The sequence below is a fragment of the Phallusia mammillata genome, chromosome 5 (genome assembly GCF_965637545.1).
Source record: "Phallusia mammillata chromosome 5, kaPhaMamm4.hap1.1, whole genome shotgun sequence".
NCBI lineage: Eukaryota > Metazoa > Chordata > Ascidiacea > Phlebobranchia > Ascidiidae > Phallusia > Phallusia mammillata.
Genome location: NC_137256.1, coordinates 447745 through 470177, shown reverse-complemented (window position 1 = coordinate 470177; position 22433 = coordinate 447745). Strand labels below are relative to the sequence as shown.

At 40.8% G+C, this 22433-nt stretch overlaps 2 protein-coding genes across 2 annotated transcripts; both read left to right on the top strand.

Annotated features, from left to right (window-relative positions):
* The first annotated feature begins 920 nt into the window (after positions 1-920).
* Positions 921-9483, top strand: LOC145227771 (myosin-6-like). Its single transcript, XM_080092679.1, has 39 exons — positions 921-988; positions 1106-1222; positions 1290-1396; positions 1464-1607; positions 1680-1836; positions 1903-1930; positions 2013-2109; positions 2175-2267; positions 2330-2393; positions 2453-2551; positions 2619-2722; positions 2781-2919; positions 2988-3106; positions 3183-3332; positions 3400-3570; positions 3637-3810; positions 3871-4003; positions 4061-4166; positions 4227-4400; positions 4467-4590; positions 4660-4796; positions 4866-5121; positions 5187-5429; positions 5500-5676; positions 5737-6117; positions 6176-6313; positions 6373-6607; positions 6668-6816; positions 6899-7065; positions 7134-7317; positions 7377-7542; positions 7604-7844; positions 7904-8096; positions 8162-8337; positions 8409-8562; positions 8632-8802; positions 8869-9069; positions 9134-9262; positions 9375-9483. Exons 2-39 carry the CDS (start codon positions 1126-1128, stop codon positions 9378-9380), a joined length of 5784 nt encoding a protein of 1927 aa, XP_079948805.1. The 5' UTR covers positions 921-988; positions 1106-1125; the 3' UTR covers positions 9381-9483.
* Positions 9484-12881: 3398 nt separating this feature from the next.
* Positions 12882-21493, top strand: LOC145227911 (myosin-7-like). The gene is made up of 39 exons (XM_080092867.1): positions 12882-12954; positions 13096-13212; positions 13279-13385; positions 13453-13596; positions 13669-13825; positions 13892-13919; positions 14002-14098; positions 14164-14256; positions 14319-14382; positions 14442-14540; positions 14608-14711; positions 14770-14908; positions 14977-15095; positions 15172-15321; positions 15389-15559; positions 15627-15800; positions 15861-15993; positions 16051-16156; positions 16217-16390; positions 16457-16580; positions 16650-16786; positions 16856-17111; positions 17177-17419; positions 17490-17666; positions 17727-18107; positions 18166-18303; positions 18363-18597; positions 18658-18806; positions 18889-19055; positions 19123-19306; positions 19366-19531; positions 19613-19853; positions 19914-20106; positions 20172-20347; positions 20419-20572; positions 20642-20812; positions 20879-21079; positions 21144-21272; positions 21385-21493. The coding sequence occupies exons 2-39, from the start codon at positions 13116-13118 to the stop codon at positions 21388-21390; spliced, it is 5784 nt and encodes a 1927-aa protein (XP_079948993.1). The 5' UTR covers positions 12882-12954; positions 13096-13115; the 3' UTR covers positions 21391-21493.
* The last annotated feature ends 940 nt before the right edge of the window (positions 21494-22433 follow it).

The window sequence follows — 22433 nt, the reverse complement described above, 5'->3', positions numbered from 1 at the left end:
AGTTTATGTCATTTCAAGTTGACTCTAGTTGAGTGGAGATTAATTCGCTGGTTGAAATTTACGCACCATAATAAAATTTTCATCATCGTAGTGGAGCTTTCTAAGGGCAAAAATAATATAAAAATCAAATATTAATATACTGCAAAGTAAGCGGCACTAAACAAACACACTTTAGCAGTAGGTTTCGGCTGCACACCATAACTTGATCGTGTGGTTTTCCGAGATTTATTGATTTATAATCGCGGGGTTAGTTTACAAAGTTTTACAAAACACTAAACAGTCGATTTGACCTGTACGCCAACTTCTAACATCTTTACTAACTTCGACTGTAAACGGATGTGGCTTTAGCCGTGCCTTGTCAGGAATTTTTCGACCGGTTCAGGGACAACCTACAAAGTTTCAGTTGGCCGAAACATTTCGGCCGAATATACCGTTTTCCGAATATTCGGCCGAATCAGGTCGAATATTAAATTCCGTTTCTGATTGATGTTTTCAACTAAACCTTGAGTCTTGATGCTAGTGAACATAATTATGACACTCCAATACCACTTTCAAAATGCGTAAGCTTAAGTAAACTTTTTATATTTTGCAGACAACGTGGCTTATATTTATTGATCTAACATTTAGTTAGTTCATGACGTTTCATGATGGCGATATTTGCATTTTTTTTAAATAAATTTCATCCAATTAAAACAATTCAAAAAGTTCGGTTTCGGCCCGAACTTTTTGAGGCGTGTTCAATGCTTTTTGTACAGGGAACAAATTTAACAACTGATTTATATTTACACAACTGACATTCTCATCACCCTCGCTAAGTACACGAGGTGACGACATAACCAGCATGGTGACGACATAGATTGTTTGGTGATGACGTAACAGCTGTGTTTCGTAAAGAGCGAAAAAAAATGTCAGGCTTTATAAACGGCGCTGAACCAGTCCAAGATTATCAGTTGAGTAATTTCAACTTCAAGTTCTTCATCAACTACAGGTAATGTTTAACAAGGCAGTTTGATTCTACGGTTTACTCCGATATTTACAGAGTCAGACAATCCATTTTGTCAAATGGCAAAAAGATCTCATTAACAACTGTCTTATAATATTTTAGATTTTTATCTCAACGCCATCATGGCAACGTTCGATTACGAATCAGTTCGAGATGCTGCTCCTTATCTTCGGATGACCCACGAGAAGATTCTGGAAAACCAGACCAAGAAACCCGATGGTAAGGAGAAAGTTTAAAGGAAAGCGTCGTCGTTTCAACAAAATTAAAAAAAATATATTCAACGCAGGCAAGAAATACGTTTGGTTTCCCGACAAAGAGAATGCTTACGTTGTTGGTGAAATGATCAAGAACGAAGGTGGAAAATGTACGATCAAATCAATAGATGCTGGAAAAGTAAGAACAATTTGACTGGTATAATGTAAATAGAAAAGAAATCTATAAAGAAGATGTTGCTTTGCAGGAAATGACAGTGAAGGAAGATGACGTGCAAGAGATGAACCCGCCGAGATATGAAAAGTGTGAAGATATGGCAAACATGACTTTCCTCAACGAAGCGAGCGTTTTGAACAACTTGAGAACTCGCTACGAGTCTTTCATGATTTACGTAAGTTTCAATCTAAAAGAAACGTTAAACAGTAAAACTGAAATATTACTAAACGTAAAATTTGGTTCGCAGACCTACTCTGGTCTCTTCTGTGTCACCGTGAATCCCTACAAGATGTTGCCTGTGTACGCTCCATACGTCATCTCTGCGTACAAGGGCAAGCGACGAACTGAAATGCCTCCCCATCTTTATTCGATCGCCGACAACGCTTACGCCAACATGTTGATGAGTAAGTACCACAACAGAAGTTGAACCAAGTCACCTTTCAAATCTCAACTTTCTGTTTTCTTTTTAGACCGGGAAAATCAGTCCATGTTGATCACGTGAGTTCAAACAATGTCATGATGTCGGTTGCTTTAATTGTTTTAATCCAACATTTGTAAATTTTATCACTTTTGTGTTCAGTGGCGAATCTGGAGCTGGAAAAACTGTTAACACGAAGAAAGTTATCCAATACTTTGCTTTGGTTGCTGCCTTCGGTGGAAAACAAGACGAATCCAAGGTGTGTTTCACAAAATCACAAAACATTAATATGATCTGTATTGCAAAGATATGTTTTGTACACAGGGAACTCTCGAAGATCAAATTGTCCAATGTAACCCGGCTATGGAAGCTTTCGGTAACGCAAAGACAGTCCGTAACGACAACTCTTCACGTTTCGTAAGTCGCATCGAGATATTAACGGATTGTTCCCGTGTTTGATACAAACGTTATTTGAACAGGGCAAGTTTATCCGAATTCACTTTGGGAGCACCGGAATGTTGGCATCAGGAGACATTGAACATTGTGAGTTACCACTAAGTAGTCGAACAACAACACACAATTACACCGACTTTGTTGTTTAGATTTGCTGGAGAAATCTCGTGTCATCTACCAACTGGGAGGTGAACGTAATTACCACATCTTCTACCAAATCATCTCAGGAGGAAAACCGGAACTAATCGGTAAATTTCATGGAAACATTCACTTGTTGCTATCTACTCAACAACTTATGATAAACTTTGATTACAGATCAACTTTTGGTTTCCAAAGATCCTTACGAGTACAAAACCATCAGTCAAGGTGTTGTGACCGTCGACAATCTGGATGACAGCGAGGAGCTGTTGTTGACCGACGTAAGAGACATATTGTTGTTGCGACAAAACACCGAATTTTACTGATGTCTGATTTCAGGAAGCTTTCCGCATCCTCGGATTCAGTCAGGAGGAAATCAGCGGCATATACCGACTGATGGCCGGCATCCTTCACCAACAAAACATGAAGTTTAAGAACAAGCAACGAGAGGAGCAAGCTGAACCTGACGGCACTGAAGGTTTGTAAACGACACAACATCAACGGATCCACATTGAAACTCGGATTGTAAACTCTTGTGCTTTGCAGAGGCCGACAAAGTGGCTTACCTCTATGGTCTCAACTCTGCCGATTTCATCAAATACTTGTGTCATCCACGTGTCAAGGTTGGAAATGAGTTCGTCACCAAGGGGCAATCTTGCAGTCAGGTAACCTTGTGTTTACAGACTTCTGGTTTGTTGCGGTTTGTTTCGTGAAAGTCTGACGTTTGAATACACAACATAGGTTTCATATGGTATGGGAGCTCTCAGCAAAGCCCTGTTCGGTCGCCATTTTGACTGGTTGGTGAAACTTATCAATCAAACTCTGAGCACCAAGCTGCCAAGAAGCTTCTTCATCGGTGTGCTTGATATAGCTGGGTTCGAAATCTTCGATGTAAGTAAACTTGCTGTTGTCAACATTCTCGCAAGCAACTTTTTACTGACCACATTTGTGTTGGCAGTGCAACAGCTTCGAACAACTCTGCATCAACTTCACCAACGAGAAACTTCAGCAGTTCTTCAACCACCACATGTTCGTCCTTGAGCAGGAAGAATACAAGAAGGAAGGAATCCAATGGACTTTCATCGATTTCGGAATGGACTTGGCAGCTTGCATTGAACTTATTGAGAAGGTATAGCAACCGCATTTAAACAAATGTTGCAAGTGGATTCAAAATAATTCGTGTGTTTTAACGCAGCCCCTTGGTATCATGTCGATTCTCGAGGAAGAATGCATGTTCCCAAAAGCTTCTGATAACAGCTTCAAGGAGAAACTTTACCAAAACCATCTTGGAAAGAGCAAAGCTTTCGGAAAACCAACAAAGAAGTCAAAATACGAAGCCCACTTCGAACTCTACCATTACGCTGGAACTGTAAGCAATGCTTATGGCTCCGTTGTATTTTGGTTCTTAGTTGTGTTTTTATTGTAACAGGTTGGTTACAACATCTGTGGATGGTTGGAGAAGAACAAAGATCCAGTCAACAACAGCGTCGTTGAACTTTACAAGAAAGCATCGATGAAACTGATGCAAACCATCTGGGATGGATGGGTGAGCCCAGACGAAGGTAATGATTGAATGTAAATGTCGAGTTATGATAAAGTCTAACGTAATTACGTGGTAGCTGCGAGCGGTGGCGGAAAAGGAGGAAAGCGTAAGAAAGGAGGATCTTTCAACACTGTCTCATCTCTTCACAGACAATCCCTCAATAACCTCATGACCAACTTGAGGTAAGAATTAAGTTGTTAACTTGCAGCAGCAGAAATGTTTTATCCAATTTGTAATTCCAGATCGACGTCTCCTCACTTTGTCCGCTGTCTGATTCCCAACGAACAGAAACAACCAGGAATGATGGAGTCTCATCTCGTTCTTCATCAGCTTCGTTGTAATGGTGTATTGGAAGGTATCCGTATCTGCAGGAAGGGATTCCCCAACAGAATTCCGTATGGTGACTTCAAACAACGGTTCCTTTCGTTCCCAGTTTGTCTCCACAACCCAACATACACTTTATAACGATGATGTCTGTTTAGTTACCGCATCTTGAACCCAAATGCCGCACCTGAAGGTCAGTTCATGGACAGCAAGAAATCATCTGAGAAACTTCTTGGAAGCATCGACATCGACCATGAAAGCTACAAGCTCGGTCACACCAAGGTAAAAACAAATCGCCCATGTCGCTTCCACTCGTGCAGTAAAACATAAAAACATTTAAAAATTTGTTAGGTGTTCTTCCGTGCTGGTATGATCGGTAAACTCGAGGAAATGCGCGACAACAAACTTTCATCAATCTTCAAACTTGTCCAAGCTCGTATGAGAGGAATGATCATGAGACGCGAATATCAGAAAATGATTGAGCGAAGGTAAAATACCAACTGGCTACGTAGCTGAGTTAAAGCTGTATTGGACAACGCTGACACTTTCATGTTTAGACAAGCCTGCCGCGTCATTCAGTCGAACTTGAGAGCTTACTTCGGAATGGCAACATGGGAGTGGATGAAGCTTATGTTCAAGATCAAGCCACTCTTGAAGACTGCTGAAGCCGCAAAGGAATTGGAAGTTCTTGAGAAGGATTACGAGGAATGCAAAGTTAACTTGGAGAAGGAAGTGAAAAGACGAAAGGAGTTGGAGGAGATGCAAGTTTCGTTTATTCAAGAGAAAAACGATCTTCTCATGCAACTTCAAGCTGTAAGTTTGACTAATTCAGGCTGGAATTTGATAAAACATGAAATAAACTTGATGTTAATCTGCAGCAACAAGATCAAATTGATGATGGAGAGGACAGATGTGATCAACTGATTAAGACCAAGGTTGAGTTGGATGGAAAGATCAAGGAACTTACTGAGCGCTTGGAGGATGAAGAAGAACTCAACAATGAGCTTGTGTCGAAGAAACGCAAGTTGGAAGATGAATGCTCCGAGTTGAAGAAAGACATCGATGATCTTGAGATAACATTGGCTAAAGTTGAGAAAGAGAAACATGCAACTGAAAACAAGGTAAACATTTGTAACTTTAATTTTGATAAGGTAGAAATTGTTGGGTACTTGAATTGTTTTGTTTCTTCAGCTGAAAAATCTCCAAGAAGAATTGGCAACACAAGATGAACAAATCGCCAAACTGCAAAAAGAAAAGAAGGCTTTGCAAGAAGCTCATCAACAAACTCTTGACGATCTTCAATCGGAAGAAGACAAAGTTAACAGTTTGACAAAACAAAAATCTAAACTCGAACAACAAGTCGATGATGTAAGTATGAAGATGCAACTTCTTGTGTTTGTGCAACGAACTCACAATTTCCTTTCGTAGTTGGAGGCTTCGCTTGAACAAGAGAAGAAACTTCGAATGGAACTTGAAAGAACCAAGAGAAAGTTAGAAGGAGATCTTCGTCTCACTCAAGAAACGGTGATGGATCTTGAAAACGACAAGCAACGACTTGAAGAGAAATTGAAGAAGCAGGAATTCGAATACAGCCAGCTCGCTACGAAGTTGGAAGATGAACAAGCGTTGGTTGCTCAACTTCAGAAGAAGATCAAGGAGCTTCAGGCAAGAATTGAAGAGCTTGAGGAGGAACTGGAAGCAGAGCGAGCTGCGCGAGCTAAAGTTGAAAAGCAAAGAGCTGATCTGTCCCGTGAGTTGGAAGAGCTTAGTGAGCGACTTGAAGAGGCTGGCGGTGCAACTGCTGCACAGGTGAGATGGATGCGCCAAGTGTTCGAGCAGCAAGCATTTCAACTTTTCATTGTTTCAGATCGAACTAAACAAGCGTCGCGAAGCTGAATTCGCTAAACTCCGTCGCGAGTTGGAAGAATCCAATTTATCTCACGAAGCTACTGTTTCAACTTTGCGTAAGAAGCATGCTGACACTTCAGCCGAAATGAGCGAACAGGTAAAAATGTTTTGTACGAAGTCGTAATGTTCACTTCTAACAATTCGTTCTTTGCAAAGATCGACAACTTGCAACGAGTCAAACAAAAATTGGAAAAGGAGAAGAGTGAGATGAAGATGGAGATCGATGATCTCGCATCTAATGTTGAGAGCGTCACCAAATCTAAGCTCAACTACGAGAAGATGTCTCGAAACTTGGAGGAACAACTGAATGAGGCAAAGATGAAGAATGATAACTTTACCAAGGAGGTCAACGAACTAAACGCCGCAAAGGCAAGACTTTCATCCGAGAACGGTAAGTTTTAAACATAGATGTTTTAGTGTGAACATTTTAACTACTCTCATCTTTTCTCAGGTGAATTTGGTCGACAATTGGAGGAGCGTGAACACTTGATGGCGCAACTGACGCGCAGCAAGAACAGCTCAACCCAACAAATTGATGAACTGAAGCGAGTGGTTGAAGAGGAAACCAAGGCCAAGGCAGCACTCGCCCATGCTGTGCAGGTATATTTGCTTGCCCTTTTTATCCATTTTTGAAAACAAACCAAACCAGCATCGTTGTAAAATACAAATTTGTTGTTGTTAGGCCGCTCGTCATGACAACGACTTGTTGAGGGAACAATACGAAGAAGAACAAGAAGCAAAGGCCGAACTTCAACGAGCTCTGTCGAAGGCAAACGCTGAAGTTGCTCAGTGGAGGAACAAATACGAGACAGATGCGATCCAGCGGACTGAGGAACTGGAAGACGCAAAGTAGGAATCTGTTTCCACTAAATGCGTTTGAAAAATTAACCACAACTAAAAATTTTAATGATGCGCAGGAAAAAGTTGGCGGTTCGACTTCAGGATGCTGAGGAACAAGTAGAAGCGATGCAGGCCAAAGCATCAAGTCTTGAAAAGACAAAGAACCGTCTTCAAGGAGAAATTGAAGATCTAACAATCGACTTGGAGAGATCCAACTCGGCCGCTGCTTCTCTTGACAAAAAACAGCGAAACTTCGATAAGGTTTGAAATTATAACTTTGTGTGCCAAACTGCAGCTCATAACATAAAAATCTTTCCCAGGTTCTTGCTGAGCATAAACAGAAGCAGGAAGAAGTCCAAGTTGAGTTGGAACAATCCCAGAAAGAATCTCGCAGTCTTTCAACTGAACTCTTCAAGATGAAGAACGCTTACGAAGAATCTCTTGACGCACTTGAAACAGTGAAGCGAGAAAACAAAAACTTACAAGGTTCGTTTTAGGTTTATTACCAACCTTTGACAATTGTCCTAATCAATTTCTTGCATTGCAGAGGAGATTGCTGATCTCACTGATCAATTGGGAGAGGGAGGAAAGAGCATTCATGAACTGGAAAAGGCCAAGAGAACTTTGGAGCAAGAAAGAAACGAAATGCAAGCTGCTCTTGAGGAGGCCGAAGGAGCGATTGAAGGAGAAGAGTCGAAGGTTCTCAGATTGCAAGTCGAGCTTGCTCAAGTGAAGCAAGAGTTTGAGAGACGAGTTTCAGAAAAGGAAGAAGAAATCGACAACCAGAGGTAATTCTCATCATTGAATACGTTATTGGTCATTCGTAAAATTCTGTTCTGATTGTTAGACGCAACCAACAACGTGCAATCGAATCCATGCAAACCACGTTGGACTCGGAAAGCAAATCTCGCCAGGAAGCTGTTCGTATTAAGAAGAAAATGGAGGGTGACCTCAATGACCTTGAGATTCAGCTTGGCCATGCAACTAGACAAGCATCTGAAGCCCAGAAACAAGCAAAATCCGTACAAGCCCATATCAAGGTAAGTAATGAGAAAAACATCTACTACATGTCAAAAGCACAGAAAGTAATCAAGTTTGTTCTCAGGATCTTGAAATGCAAGTTGACGAAGCTCAAAGACACTCGGAAGATTTGCAGGAACAGACAGCGGTGATCGAGCGTCGTGGTAATCTTCTCACAGCTGAGATTGAAGAGCTTCGATCCGCTCTTGATCAAGCTGAACGCGGTAGAAAACTGGCTGAAACCGAATTGCTTGAAAGCAGGTTTGTAAGAATCAAACAGTGGATATCCGAGTGTGCTGGTTTTGCTGACTGGTCGAACTTGTTTTGTTCAGCGAACGATCAAATCTTCTTCACACACAAAACACGGCTCTCATCAACCAGAAGCGAAAACTCGAAGGCGAATTGCAAACCATGCAATCTGAAGTTGAGGAATCTGTCCAAGAACAGCGCAACGCTGAAGATAAGGCCAAGAAGGCGATCGTTGATGTAAGTCGGATTCTCATCGATTAAATATGTTTCTTCCGTTTGTTTCAAATTTCCTCAATCACGTTTCAGGCTGCAACAATGGCAGAGGAATTGAAGAAAGAGCAAGACTTGTCTTCTCACTTGGAGAGAATGAAGAAGAACATGGAACAAACTGTGAAGGACCTGCAACAACGATTGGATGAAGCTGAGAACATCGCTCTGAAGGGAGGAAAGAAACAAGTGCAGAAACTTGAGACAAGAGTAAGTGCTTGTGCTTGTTGATTCACAGCAAGCGTTGTCGGACGCTCATTGTTATTTTACTTCCAGATTCGCGAACTTGAGAATGAGCTTGATTCTGAACAACGACGCAACGGTGATTCGGTGAAATCGCAACGTAAACTTGAACGCAAGTTGAAGGAGATTACTTACCAAGGTGAAGAAGATAAGAAGAATCTCACCAGAATCCAGGATCTTGTTGACAAACTTCAAATCAAGGTCAAGACATACAAGAGACAAGCTGAGGAGGCTGTAAGTAAAAGTGGTTTAACCGAAACACGCCCTTTCATTCTAACACAATGCGTTTGATTGACAGGAGGAGCAAGCAAACACAAATTTGAGCAAGTACAGAAAACTTCAACACGAACTTGACGATGCTGAGGAGAGAGCTGAGATGGCAGAGTCTGCTCTCAACAAGATGAGATCTAAAGCAAGAGATCACAAGGTACTGACATGGAAGTCATGTTTGAAAAACTTAATTTTGCTAAAACTTTGGGTTTTTTTTACTGTGTTTGATGGTGTTTATTTTTGTCTCACTCGTGTATTTGTTGTTTCAGGAGTAAATCGGCGAATTTCCCACCACGGATCAGACAACTGTTATTTATTTGAAAAACCTCTTGATTTGAATCATGCAAATAAAACTGATCTGTCCTTGGGCAGTGCAAACATCTTTCGTGTTCGTTTAGCGAGTGACGTAACCATCCCTTAGGCGCGTTAATTTGGTAGTTTTGCTGAAAAACACCGGTTTGATCCACAGCATTTTGAGTAGGGATGGCCCGATAGTACTGTATCGGCGCCGATACCCGATGCTTCGAGCAGTATCGGTACTCGTCCGATACTTTAGCGGTATCGGTACAAGTACCGATACTTTTTTTGAGACTTTATCATGTGTAAAATTGAAAATGAAAGGAGGCAAAAACAACAACCATCGGCTGTGATAAAATATTTATGGGACTACAACTAAAAAACGCGTTCGTTTTGGATTTAATGAAATAAGATGACCTAAATCGCTACAGCGACTTAATGCTGCAACACGTTTTTAGGCCCGCGTTAATTGCGAGCGAGCGTCACAACACACAAAGTTCATTGTAGACGTTTGTAAGCATAAGTTTCGAAACGGCGGGTGTTTAATTTGTATGGCCAAGTGTATTTAGACATTCCTAGTGTTATCAGTGACAAATTCTTTTCTATGACGTTAGGTGAACTTTTGAATCCCAATTAAACTACCTGCGATTTTGCAATACAAAAGTTGGCGTTAAGAAATGACCCAAACGTCATATGTTTTGGGATTCCTTCACTGTTTTGGGGATATTAACAGACAATCCCATTCTCTGCCTAAAGCCATGATCGTTAAATGTTTTTAGTTGTCAAAGTCGTAAAACATTAACGCCGGTAAGACGTTACAAACAATAGACGCCGGTAAGACGTTGCAAAGCGCGTAGCATAAACGTAATCACGTGATCAGATGCGTAACTGCGTAACAACAAGTGCACCAATCGTTAGTTATGCCTCCAATGCACCACCGTCGTTAGGGCATCGTTAGCTCGCCAGCTGATTTGCCAAAGAGTCTTTACCAGACCTGGGCATTTTACGGCCTTAAGTGATTTATTAGACTGAGTGTGTTGTTAAATTAACTGTGATGGGAAAACACATTACAAATACATCAGTTTGAAAATGTTTTTGCTTGTTTGCAAAGTATCGGTATCGGATCGCAGTACTTTTGGGGTAAAATATCGGGTATCGGTATCGGTTCAAAATATTGGTATCGGGCCAACCCTAATTTTGAGGGTTAGGTTTAGTGTTAGGGTTAGGCGTTTAGGGAGGTGTCCAATTGCGTTTGAGGCATGTGATACGAGAATGCGCTTCATGTCCAAAGCTCACAAAAACAAACCTTATCACTAAAACATATTTTAAATTCGTACTTACAAACAAGAAACACAGTTGCAAACAAGACTAAATCGTAGTCTCTACCTCATTGGTGTTGTGGCATAATATATAGTCTGGTAGTGAAAGAGAATACAGTTTGTCTGTCAGTTCACTAGATCAAGAAAACTAGTATTCTTTTTTAGTTTGTATCTTCAGTCATTAGGTTCTAGATTTACAGTATAGGGAAATGTAGTTTCGATAGTTTTTGTATGAAACAAATGTTTTTTAATGATTTTCAGCTCAAAGTAGTATAAAGACACAAAGGTTTACACCAGGTGTCTGCAACCCCTGGCACGTGTGTCAACTCGAGGTGATTTTTATGGTGCGCCAATAAAAATTGAAGTGCTAATTTGACCTGTTATACTGCTTGTTTTTAGTTTTTTTTTTATCATTCAATAGTCTTAAAATCCAGCCATTATGGAAAAAACGCTCTGGTTTCTCCTTATTATTGAAATCAGCTGGCACAAACCATTGCTACTCAGAAAAATGTTGGCACGCGTCATCACCACATGGACATGAGTAAATTTGCACTCGTTGCTTAATGTCACGTCGGCGAAGTATATACTGCAAAACGTACAAATCTTGGTGTTCATATTTAAAATGAACTAAAGTTGGTTGGTGTAAATAAAATTCTGATTCAAATTCTTGTTTACCTGATAGTTTTTGAGGAAGTGTTATTCTAATTCTAATGCTGCTCGTAGTTTTAGTGCAATTCTGTACTTGCAACTCCATTGTGACGTGTTTTCGCCACTCATTAATGGATATGAGTGTAAACAGCATTTGTGTATTTTATGCACTTACAGTTACACAGTGACGGACCAAACTGAATAACACGCATTGGTAATGTGGCACGAAAACGCACGCGATATAGGTTCAAAACGTTGTGCTTGTAAATACACTAAACAAAAATAATAAAGATTTAAAAAAATGTAAAAGATAGTCGGAGTAGTTGGGTTGGACAACAATGACCACTGACTAACACACTTCCTATTCAGTCATTAATATATGGTCATGTTTAATTTTAGTATTTAAGTTATAGTCACAGCTTGCATTTTTAACAAACACAAAAACTGTTCACAGCTTAGCAACACACAAAGGGTCAAGTTGGCATCTAATCTAACCACCCGTGTTAGGGAAAGAGGTAGGGGTTCGACAGGAAAAGAAACCACCAAAAAACCCTGCCGGATAGTTTAAGCGCCGGAAGAAAGGGTGCAGAACACACATTGTGATGGTACATTTGACCTAATTGCAAAATTTTTAAACTTGAAAACTAGTCGTAGTTCGCGTTGGACTACATAAAAATAGATAACAGATTTATGTAAAGGAACACTTCCTCGAAGTCTAATATGTACACGAATAGCAAAAAGATAAATCAAAAGCTAAAATAAAAAACAGGTGGCTTTTAATCATTTAGGAAAAAACTCCGAATAACATTAACATATGTGCTAAATATTACCAATATGTCAAACTCTTTGTATATTGCAATTTTTTAGAAATCCTGTTTCCCTGACATTATGCTCAAGTTTATCATGCAAACTATACCTACAATGAAAGAAAATAGCTTTATTGTGTTAATACAACCAGACTATAACGTCTCTCATTACACAGACGCAAACCAAACTTGCAACGTTGTTTTATTCAGATGTAATTCCAGAACCTGGTGAACCGGTATTTTGTGTTCTGGGCCGTGAAACAAAGTCTACTTCAAAGCATATGTGTGTAAATCGATATGAAATTAATTATGAAAGCACCGCTGAGTAAGCTAAATGATTTATTCTATTAATGGTTTGATGCAATTTTGGACCCTAACCAAATGTTTTGTGGCAATGCAGGAGTCTTCAAGTTGCCAACATAAAATGGTTGCCATCAAGTTTTTCATAAACGTGCAGATATTCAAACAACCATATGACCGACACGTCACCAAACGCAACCGTTCGTTAATGGTTAACTCCCGGTAGAATGGCTTCCCGCCAAGATTCAAACGGTGACTGTTCGCTCAGCTTCGCTTTGTCTCACCGACATTATCACCCTCGCTAACTACAAGAGGTGACGACATAACAAGCATGGTGACGACATAGATGGTTTGGTGATGACGCAACAGCTGTGTTTCGAAAAGAGTGAAGAAAAAATCTCAGGCTTTATAAACGGCGCTGGAGCAGTCCAAGATCATCAGTTGAGTAATTTCAACTTCACGTTCTTCATCAACTACAGGTAATGTTTGACAAGGCAGTTTGATTCTACGGTTTACTCCGATAGTTACAGGGTCAGACGATTCATATATCGTTGCGTTGTATATGACATTTTGTCAAATGGCAAAAAGATCTCATTAACAACTGTCTTATAATATTTTAGATTTTTATCTCAACGCCATCATGGCAACGTTCGATTACGAATCAGTCCGAGATGCTGCTCCTTATCTTCGGATGACCCACGAGAAGATTCTGGAAAACCAGACCAAGAAACCCGATGGTAAGGAGAAAGTTTAAAGGAAAGCGTCGTCGTTTCAACAAAATTAAAACAAATTATTCAACGCAGGCAAGAAATATGTTTGGTTTCCCGACAAAGAGAATGCTTACGTTGTTGGTGAAATGATCAAGAACGAAGGTGGAAAATGTACGATCAAATCAATAGATGCTGGAAAAGTAAGAACAAATTGATTGGTATAATGTAAATAAAAAACAAATCTATAAAGAAGATTTCGCTTTGCAGGAAATGACCGTGAAGGAAGATGACGTGCAAGAGATGAACCCGCCGAGATATGAAAAGTGTGAAGATATGGCAAACATGACTTTCCTCAACGAAGCGAGCGTTTTGAACAACTTGAGAACTCGCTACGAGTCTTTCATGATTTACGTAAGTTTCAATCTAAAAGAAACGTTAAACACTAAAACTGAAATATTACTAAACGTAAAATTTGGTTTGCAGACCTACTCTGGTCTCTTCTGTGTCACCGTGAATCCCTACAAGATGTTGCCTGTGTACGCTCCATACGTCATCTCTGCATACAAGGGCAAGCGACGAACTGAAATGCCTCCCCATCTTTATTCGATCGCCGACAACGCTTACGCCAACATGTTGATGAGTAAGTACCACAACAGAAGTTGAACCAAGTCACCTTTCAAATCTCAACTTTCTGTTTTCTTTTTAGACCGGGAGAATCAGTCCATGTTGATCACGTGAGTTCAAACAATGTCATGATGTCGGTTGCTTTGTTTATTTTAATCCAACATTTGTAAATTTTATCACTCTTATGTTCAGTGGCGAATCTGGAGCTGGAAAAACTGTTAACACGAAGAAAGTCATCCAATACTTTGCTTTGGTTGCTGCCTTCGGTGGAAAACAAGACGAATCCAAGGTGTGTTTCACAAAATCACAAAACATTAATATGATCTGTATTGCAAAGATATGTTTTGTACACAGGGAACTCTTGAAGATCAAATTGTCCAGTGTAACCCGGCTATGGAAGCTTTCGGTAACGCAAAGACAGTCCGTAACGACAACTCTTCACGTTTCGTAAGTCGCATCGAGATATTAACGGATTGTTCCCGTGTTTGACACAAACGTTATTTGAACAGGGCAAGTTTATCCGAATTCACTTTGGGAGCACCGGAATGTTGGCATCAGGAGACATTGAACATTGTGAGTTACCACTAAGTAGTCGAACAACAACACACAATTACACCGACTTTGTTGTTTAGATTTGCTGGAGAAATCTCGTGTCATCTACCAACTGGGAGGTGAACGTAATTACCACATCTTCTACCAAATCATCTCAGGAGGAAAACCGGAACTAATCGGTAAATTTCATGGAAACATTCACTTGTTGCTATCTACTCAACAACTTATGATAAACTTTGATTACAGATCAACTTTTGGTTTCCAAAGATCCTTACGAGTACAAAACCATCAGTCAAGGTGTTGTGACCGTCGACAATCTGGATGACAGCGAGGAGCTGTTGTTGACCGACGTAAGAGACATATTGTTGTTGCGACAAAACACCAAATTTTACTGATGTCTGATTTCAGGAAGCTTTCCGCATCCTCGGATTCAGTCAGGAGGAAATCAGCGGCATCTACCGACTGATGGCCGGCATCCTTCACCAACAAAACATGAAGTTTAAGAACAAGCAACGAGAGGAGCAAGCTGAACCTGACGGCACTGAAGGTTTGTAAACGACACAACATCAACGGATCCACATTGAAACTCGTATCATAAACTCTTGTGCTTTGCAGAGGCCGACAAAGTGGCTTACCTCTATGGTCTCAACTCTGCCGATTTCATCAAATACTTGTGTCATCCACGTGTCAAGGTTGGAAATGAGTTCGTCACCAAAGGACAATCTTGCAGTCAGGTAACCTTGTGTTTACAGACTTCTGGTTTGTTGCGGTTTGTTTCCTGAAAATCTGACGTTTAAATACACAACATAGGTTTCATATGGTATGGGAGCTCTCAGCAAAGCCCTGTTCGGTCGCCATTTTGACTGGTTGGTGAAACTTATCAATCAAACTCTGAGCACCAAATTGCCAAGAAGCTTCTTCATCGGCGTGCTTGATATCGCTGGGTTCGAAATCTTCGATGTAAGTAAACTTGCTGTTGTCAACATTCTCGCAAGCAACTTTTTACTGACCACATTTGTGTTGGCAGTGCAACAGCTTCGAACAACTCTGCATCAACTTCACCAACGAGAAACTTCAGCAGTTCTTCAACCACCACATGTTCGTCCTTGAGCAGGAAGAATACAAGAAGGAAGGAATCCAATGGACTTTCATCGATTTCGGAATGGACTTGGCAGCTTGCATTGAACTTATTGAGAAGGTATAGCAACCACATTTCAACCAATCTTGCAAGTGGAATCAAAATAATTCATGTGTGTTTAACGCAGCCCCTTGGTATCATGTCGATTCTCGAGGAAGAATGCATGTTCCCAAAAGCTTCTGATAACAGCTTTAAGGAAAAACTTTACCAAAACCATCTTGGAAAGAGCAAAGCTTTCGGAAAACCAACAAAGAAGTCAAAATACGAAGCCCACTTCGAACTCTACCATTACGCTGGAACCGTAAGCAACGCTTATGACTCCGTTGTATTTTGGTTCTTATTTGTGTTTTTATTGCAACAGGTTGGTTACAACATCTGTGGATGGTTGGAGAAGAACAAAGATCCAGTGAACAACAGCGTCGTTGAACTTTACAAGAAAGCATCGATGAAACTGATGCAAACCATCTGGGATGGATGGGTGAGCCCAGATGAAGGTAATGATTGAATGTAAATGTCAAGTTATGATAAAGTTTAACATAATTACGTTGTAGCTGCGAGCGGTGGCGGAAAAGGAGGAAAGCGTAAGAAGGGAGGATCCTTCAACACTGTCTCATCTCTTCACAGACAATCCCTCAACAACCTCATGACTAACTTAAGGTAAGAATAAAGTTGTTAACTTGCAGCAGCAGAAATTTTTTATCCAATTTGTTATTCCAGATCGACGTCTCCTCACTTTGTCCGCTGTCTGATTCCCAACGAACAGAAACAACCAGGAATGATGGAATCTCATCTCGTTCTTCACCAGCTTCGTTGTAATGGTGTATTGGAAGGTATCCGTATCTGCAGGAAGGGATTCCCCAACAGAATTCCGTATGGTGACTTCAAACAACGGTTCGTTTCGTTCCCAGTTTGTCTCCACAACCCAACACACACTTTATAACGATGATGTCTGTTTAGTTACCGAATCTTGAACCCAAATGCCGCACCTGAAGGTCAGTTCATGGACAGCAAGAAATCATCTGAGAAACTTCTTGGAAGCATCGACATCGACCATGAAAGCTACAAGCTCGGCCACACTAAAGTAAATACAAATCGCACGTTTCCATTTCACTCGTGCAGTAAAACATAAAACCATTCAAATGTTTGTTAGGTGTTCTTCCGTGCTGGTATGATCGGTAAACTCGAGGAAATGCGCGACAACAAACTTTCATCAATCTTCAAACTTGTCCAAGCTCGTATGAGAGGAATGATCATGAGACGCGAATATCAGAAAATGATTGAGCGAAGGTAAAATATCAACTGGCTAATTTACTGAGTTAAAGTTGCATTGAATAACACGTACACTTTCATGTTTAGACAAGCTTGCCGCGTCATTCAGTCGAACTTGAGAGCTTACTTCGGAATGGCAACATGGGAGTGGATGAAGCTTATGTTCAAGATCAAGCCACTCTTGAAGACTGCTGAAGCCGCAAAGGAATTGGAAGTTCTTGAGAAGGACTACGAGGAATGCAAAGTTAACTTGGAGAAGGAAGTGAAAAGACGAAAGGAGTTGGAGGAGATGCAAGTTTCGTTTATTCAAGAGAAAAACGATCTTCTCATGCAACTTCAAGCTGTAAGTTTGACTAATTCATGATAGAACTTGATAAAACATGAAATAAACTTGATGTTAATCTGCAGCAACAAGATCAAATTGATGATGGCGAGGACAGATGTGATCAACTGATTAAGACCAAGGTTGAGTTGGATGGAAAGATCAAGGAACTCACTGAGCGCTTGGAGGATGAAGAAGAACTCAACAATGAGCTTGTGTCGAAGAAACGCAAGTTGGAAGATGAATGCTCCGAGTTGAAAAAAGACATCGATGATCTTGAGATAACATTGGCTAAAGTTGAGAAAGAGAAACATGCAACTGAAAACAAGGTAAACATTTGTAAATTTGATGTTAATAAGGTAGAAATTGTTGGTTACACAAATTTTGTCTTTTCTTTAGCTGAAAAATCTCCAAGAGGAATTGGCAACACAAGATGAACAAATCGCCAAACTGCAAAAAGAAAAGAAGGCTTTGCAAGAAGCTCATCAACAAACTCTTGACGATCTTCAATCGGAAGAAGATAAAGTTAACAGTTTGACAAAACAAAAATCCAAACTCGAACAACAAGTCGATGATGTAAGTATAAAGATGCAAGTTCTTGTGTTTGTGCAACGAACTAACAATTTCCTTTCGTAGTTGGAGGCTTCGCTTGAACAAGAGAAGAAACTTCGAATGGAACTTGAAAGAACCAAAAGAAAGTTAGAAGGAGATCTTCGTCTCACTCAAGAAACGGTGATGGATCTTGAGAACGACAAGCAACGACTTGAAGAGAAATTGAAGAAGCAGGAATTCGAATACAGCCAGCTCGCTACGAAGTTGGAAGATGAACAAGCGTTGGTTGCCCAACTGCAGAAGAAGATCAAGGAGCTTCAGGCAAGAATTGAAGAGCTTGAGGAGGAACTGGAAGCAGAGCGAGCTGCGCGAGCTAAAGTTGAAAAGCAAAGAGCTGATCTGTCACGTGAGTTGGAAGAGCTTAGTGAGCGACTTGAAGAGGCTGGCGGTGCAACTGCTGCACAGGTGAGATGGATGCGCCAAGTGTTCGAGCAGCAAGCATTTCAACTTTTCATTGTTTCAGATCGAACTAAACAAGCGTCGCGAAGCTGAATTCGCTAAACTCCGTCGCGAGTTGGAAGAATCCAATTTATCTCACGAAGCTACTGTTTCAACTTTGCGTAAGAAGCATGCTGACACTTCAGCCGAAATGAGCGAACAGGTAAAAATGTTTTATACGAAGTCTAAATGTTCACTTCTAACAATTCGTTCTTTGCAAAGATCGACAACTTGCAACGGGTTAAACAAAAATTGGAAAAGGAGAAGAGTGAAATGAAGATGGAGATCGATGATCTCGCATCTAATGTTGAGAGCGTCACCAAATCTAAGCTCAACTACGAGAAGATGTCTCGAAACTTGGAGGAACAACTGAATGAGGCAAAGATGAAGAATGATAACTTTACAAAGGAGGTCAACGAATTAAACGCCGCAAAGGCAAGACTTTCATCCGAGAACGGTAAGTTTTAAACATAGATGTTTTGGTGTGGGCATTTTAACTACTCTCATCTTTTCTCAGGTGAATTTGGTCGACAATTGGAGGAGCGTGAACACTTGATGGCGCAACTGACGCGCAGTAAAAACAGCTCAACCCAACAAATTGATGAACTGAAGCGAGTGGTTGAAGAGGAAACCAAGGCCAAGGCAGCACTCGCCCATGCTGTGCAGGTATATTTGCTTGCCCTTTTTATCAATTTTTAAAAACAAACCAAACCAGCATCGTTGTAAAATACAAATTTGTTGTTGGTAGGCCGCTCGTCATGACAACGACTTGTTGAGGGAACAATACGAAGAAGAACAAGAAGCAAAGGCCGAACTTCAACGAGCTCTGTCGAAGGCAAACGCTGAAGTTGCTCAGTGGAGGAACAAATACGAGACAGATGCGATCCAGAGGACTGAGGAACTGGAAGACGCAAAGTAGGAATCTGTTTCCAGGAAATCTATGTTAAAGTTTACCACAACTAAAAATTTTAATGATGCGCAGGAAAAAGTTGGCGGTTCGACTTCAGGATGCTGAGGAACAAGTAGAAGCGATGCAGGCCAAAGCATCGAGTCTTGAAAAGACAAAGAACCGTCTTCAAGGAGAAATTGAAGATCTTACAATCGACTTGGAGAGATCCAACTCGGCCGCTGCTTCTCTTGACAAAAAACAGCGAAACTTCGATAAGGTTTGAAATTATAACTTTGTGTGCCAAACTGCAGCTCATAACATAAAAATCTTCTCCAGGTGCTCGCTGAGCATAAACAGAAGCAGGAAGAAGTCCAAGTTGAGTTGGAACAATCCCAGAAAGAATCTCGCAGTCTTTCAACTGAACTCTTCAAGATGAAGAACGCTTACGAAGAATCTCTTGACGCACTTGAAACAGTGAAGCGAGAAAACAAAAACTTACAAGGTTCGTTTTAGGTTTAATATCAACCTTTGGGTTTCAATACCAACCTTTGACAATTGTCCTAATCAATTTCTTGCATTGCAGAGGAGATTGCTGATCTCACTGATCAATTGGGAGAGGGAGGAAAGAGCATTCATGAACTGGAAAAGGCCAAGAGAACTTTGGAGCATGAAAGAAACGAAATGCAAGCTGCTCTCGAGGAGGCTGAAGGAGCGATTGAAGGAGAAGAGTCGAAGGTTCTCAGATTGCAAGTCGAGCTTGCTCAAGTGAAGCAAGAGTTTGAGAGACGAGTTTCAGAGAAGGAAGAAGAAATCGACAACCAGAGGTAAATCTCATCATTGAATACGTTATTGGTCATTTGGTAAAATTCTGTTCTGATCGTTAGACGCAACCAACAACGTGCAATCGAATCCATGCAAACCACGTTGGACTCGGAAAGCAAATCTCGCCAGGAAGCTGTTCGTATTAAGAAGAAAATGGAGGGTGACCTCAATGACCTTGAGATTCAGCTTGGTCATGCAACTAGACAAGCATCTGAAGCCCAGAAACAAGCAAAATCCGTACAAGCCCATATCAAGGTAAGTAATGAGAAAAACATCTACTACATGTCAAAAGCACAGAAAGTAATCAAGTTTGTTCTCAGGATCTTGAAATGCACGTTGACGAAGCTCAAAGACACTCGGAAGATTTGCAGGAACAGACAGCGGTGATCGAGCGTCGTGGTAATCTTCTCACAGCTGAGATTGAAGAGCTACGATCCGCTCTTGATCAAGCTGAACGCGGTAGAAAACTGGCTGAAACCGAATTGCTTGAAAGCAGGTTTGTACGAATGAAACAGTGGATATCCGAGTGTGCTGGTTTTGCTGACTGGTCGAACTTGTTTTGTTCAGCGAACGATCAAATCTTCTTCACACACAAAACACGGCTCTCATCAACCAGAAGCGAAAACTCGAAGGCAAATTGCAAACCATGCAATCTGAAGTTGAGGAATCTGTCCAAGAACAGCGCAACGCTGAAGATAAGGCCAAAAAGGCGATCGTTGATGTAAGTCGGATTCTCATCGATTATATCTGTTTCTTCCGTTTGTTTCAAATTTCCTCAATCACGTTTCAGGCTGCAACAATGGCAGAGGAATTGAAGAAAGAGCAAGACTTGTCTTCTCACTTGGAGAGAATGAAGAAGAACATGGAACAAACTGTGAAGGACCTGCAACAGCGATTGGATGAAGCTGAGAACATCGCTCTGAAGGGAGGAAAGAAACAAGTGCAGAAACTTGAGACAAGAGTAAGTGCTTGTGCTTGTTGATTCACAGCAAGCGTTGTCGGACGCTCATTGTTATTTGATTTCCAGATTCGCGAACTTGAGAACGAGCTTGATTCTGAACAACGACGCAACGGTGATTCGGTGAAATCGCAACGTAAACTTGAACGCAAGTTGAAGGAGATTACTTACCAAGGTGAAGAAGATAAGAAGAATCTCACCAGAATCCAGGATCTTGTTGACAAACTTCAAATCAAGGTCAAGACATACAAGAGACAAGCTGAGGAGGCTGTAAGTAAAAGTGGTTTAACCGAAACACGCCCTTTCATTCTAACACAATGCATTTGATTGACAGGAGGAGCAAGCAAACACAAATTTGAGCAAGTACAGAAAACTTCAACATGAACTTGACGATGCTGAGGAGAGAGCTGAGATGGCAGAGTCTGCTCTCAACAAGATGAGATCTAAAGCAAGAGATCACAAGGTACTGACATGGAAGTCATGTTTGAAAAACTTAATTTTGCTAAAACTTTGGGTTTTTTTTACTGTGTTTGATGGTGTTTATTTTTGTCTCACTCGTGTATTTGTTGTTTCAGGAGTAAATCGGCGAATTTCCCACCACGGATCAGACAACTGTTATTTATTTGAAAAACCTCTTGATTTGAATTATGCAAATAAAACTGATCTGTCCTTGGGCAGTGCAAACATCTTTCGTGTTCGTTTAGCGAGTGACGTAACCATCCCTTAGGCGCGTTAATTTGGTAGTTTTGCTGAAAAACACCGGTTTGATCCACAGCATTTTGAGTAGGGATGGCCCGATAGTACTGTATCGGCGCCGATACCCGATGCTTCGAGCAGTATCGGTACTCGTCCGATACTTTAGCGGTATCGGTACAAGTACCGATACTTTCTTTGAGACTTTATCATGTGTAAAATTGAAAATGAAAGGAGGCAAAAAACAACAACCATCGGCTGTGATAAAATATTTATGGGACTACAACTAAAAAACGCGTTCGTTTTGGATTTAATGAAATAAGATGACCTAAATCGCTACAGCGACTTAATGCCGCAACACGTTTTTAGGCCCGCGTTAATTGCGAGCGAGCGTCACAACACACAAAGTTCATTGTAGACGTTTGTAAGCATAAGTTTCGAAACGGCGGGTGTTTAATTTGTATGGCCAAGTGTATTTAGACATTCCTAGTGTTATCAGTGACAAATTATTTTCTATGACTTTAGGTGAACTTTTGAATCCCAATTAAACTACCTGCGATTTTGCAATACAAAAGTTGGCGTTAAGAAATGACCCAAACGTCATATGTTTTGGGATTCCTTCACTGTTTTGAGGATATTAACAGACAATCCCATTCTCTGCCTAAAGCCATGATCGTTAAATGTTTTTAGTTGTCAAAGTCGTAAAACATTAACGCCGGTAAGACGTTACAAACAATAGACGCCGGTAAGACGTTGCAAAGCGCGTAGCATAAACGTAATCACGTGATCAGATGCGTAACAACAAGTGCACCAATCGTTAGTTATGACTCCAATGCACCACCGTCGTTAGGGCATCGTTAGCTCGCCAGCTGATTTGCCAAAGAGTCTTTACCAGACCTGGGCATTTTACGGCCTTAAGTGATTTATTAGA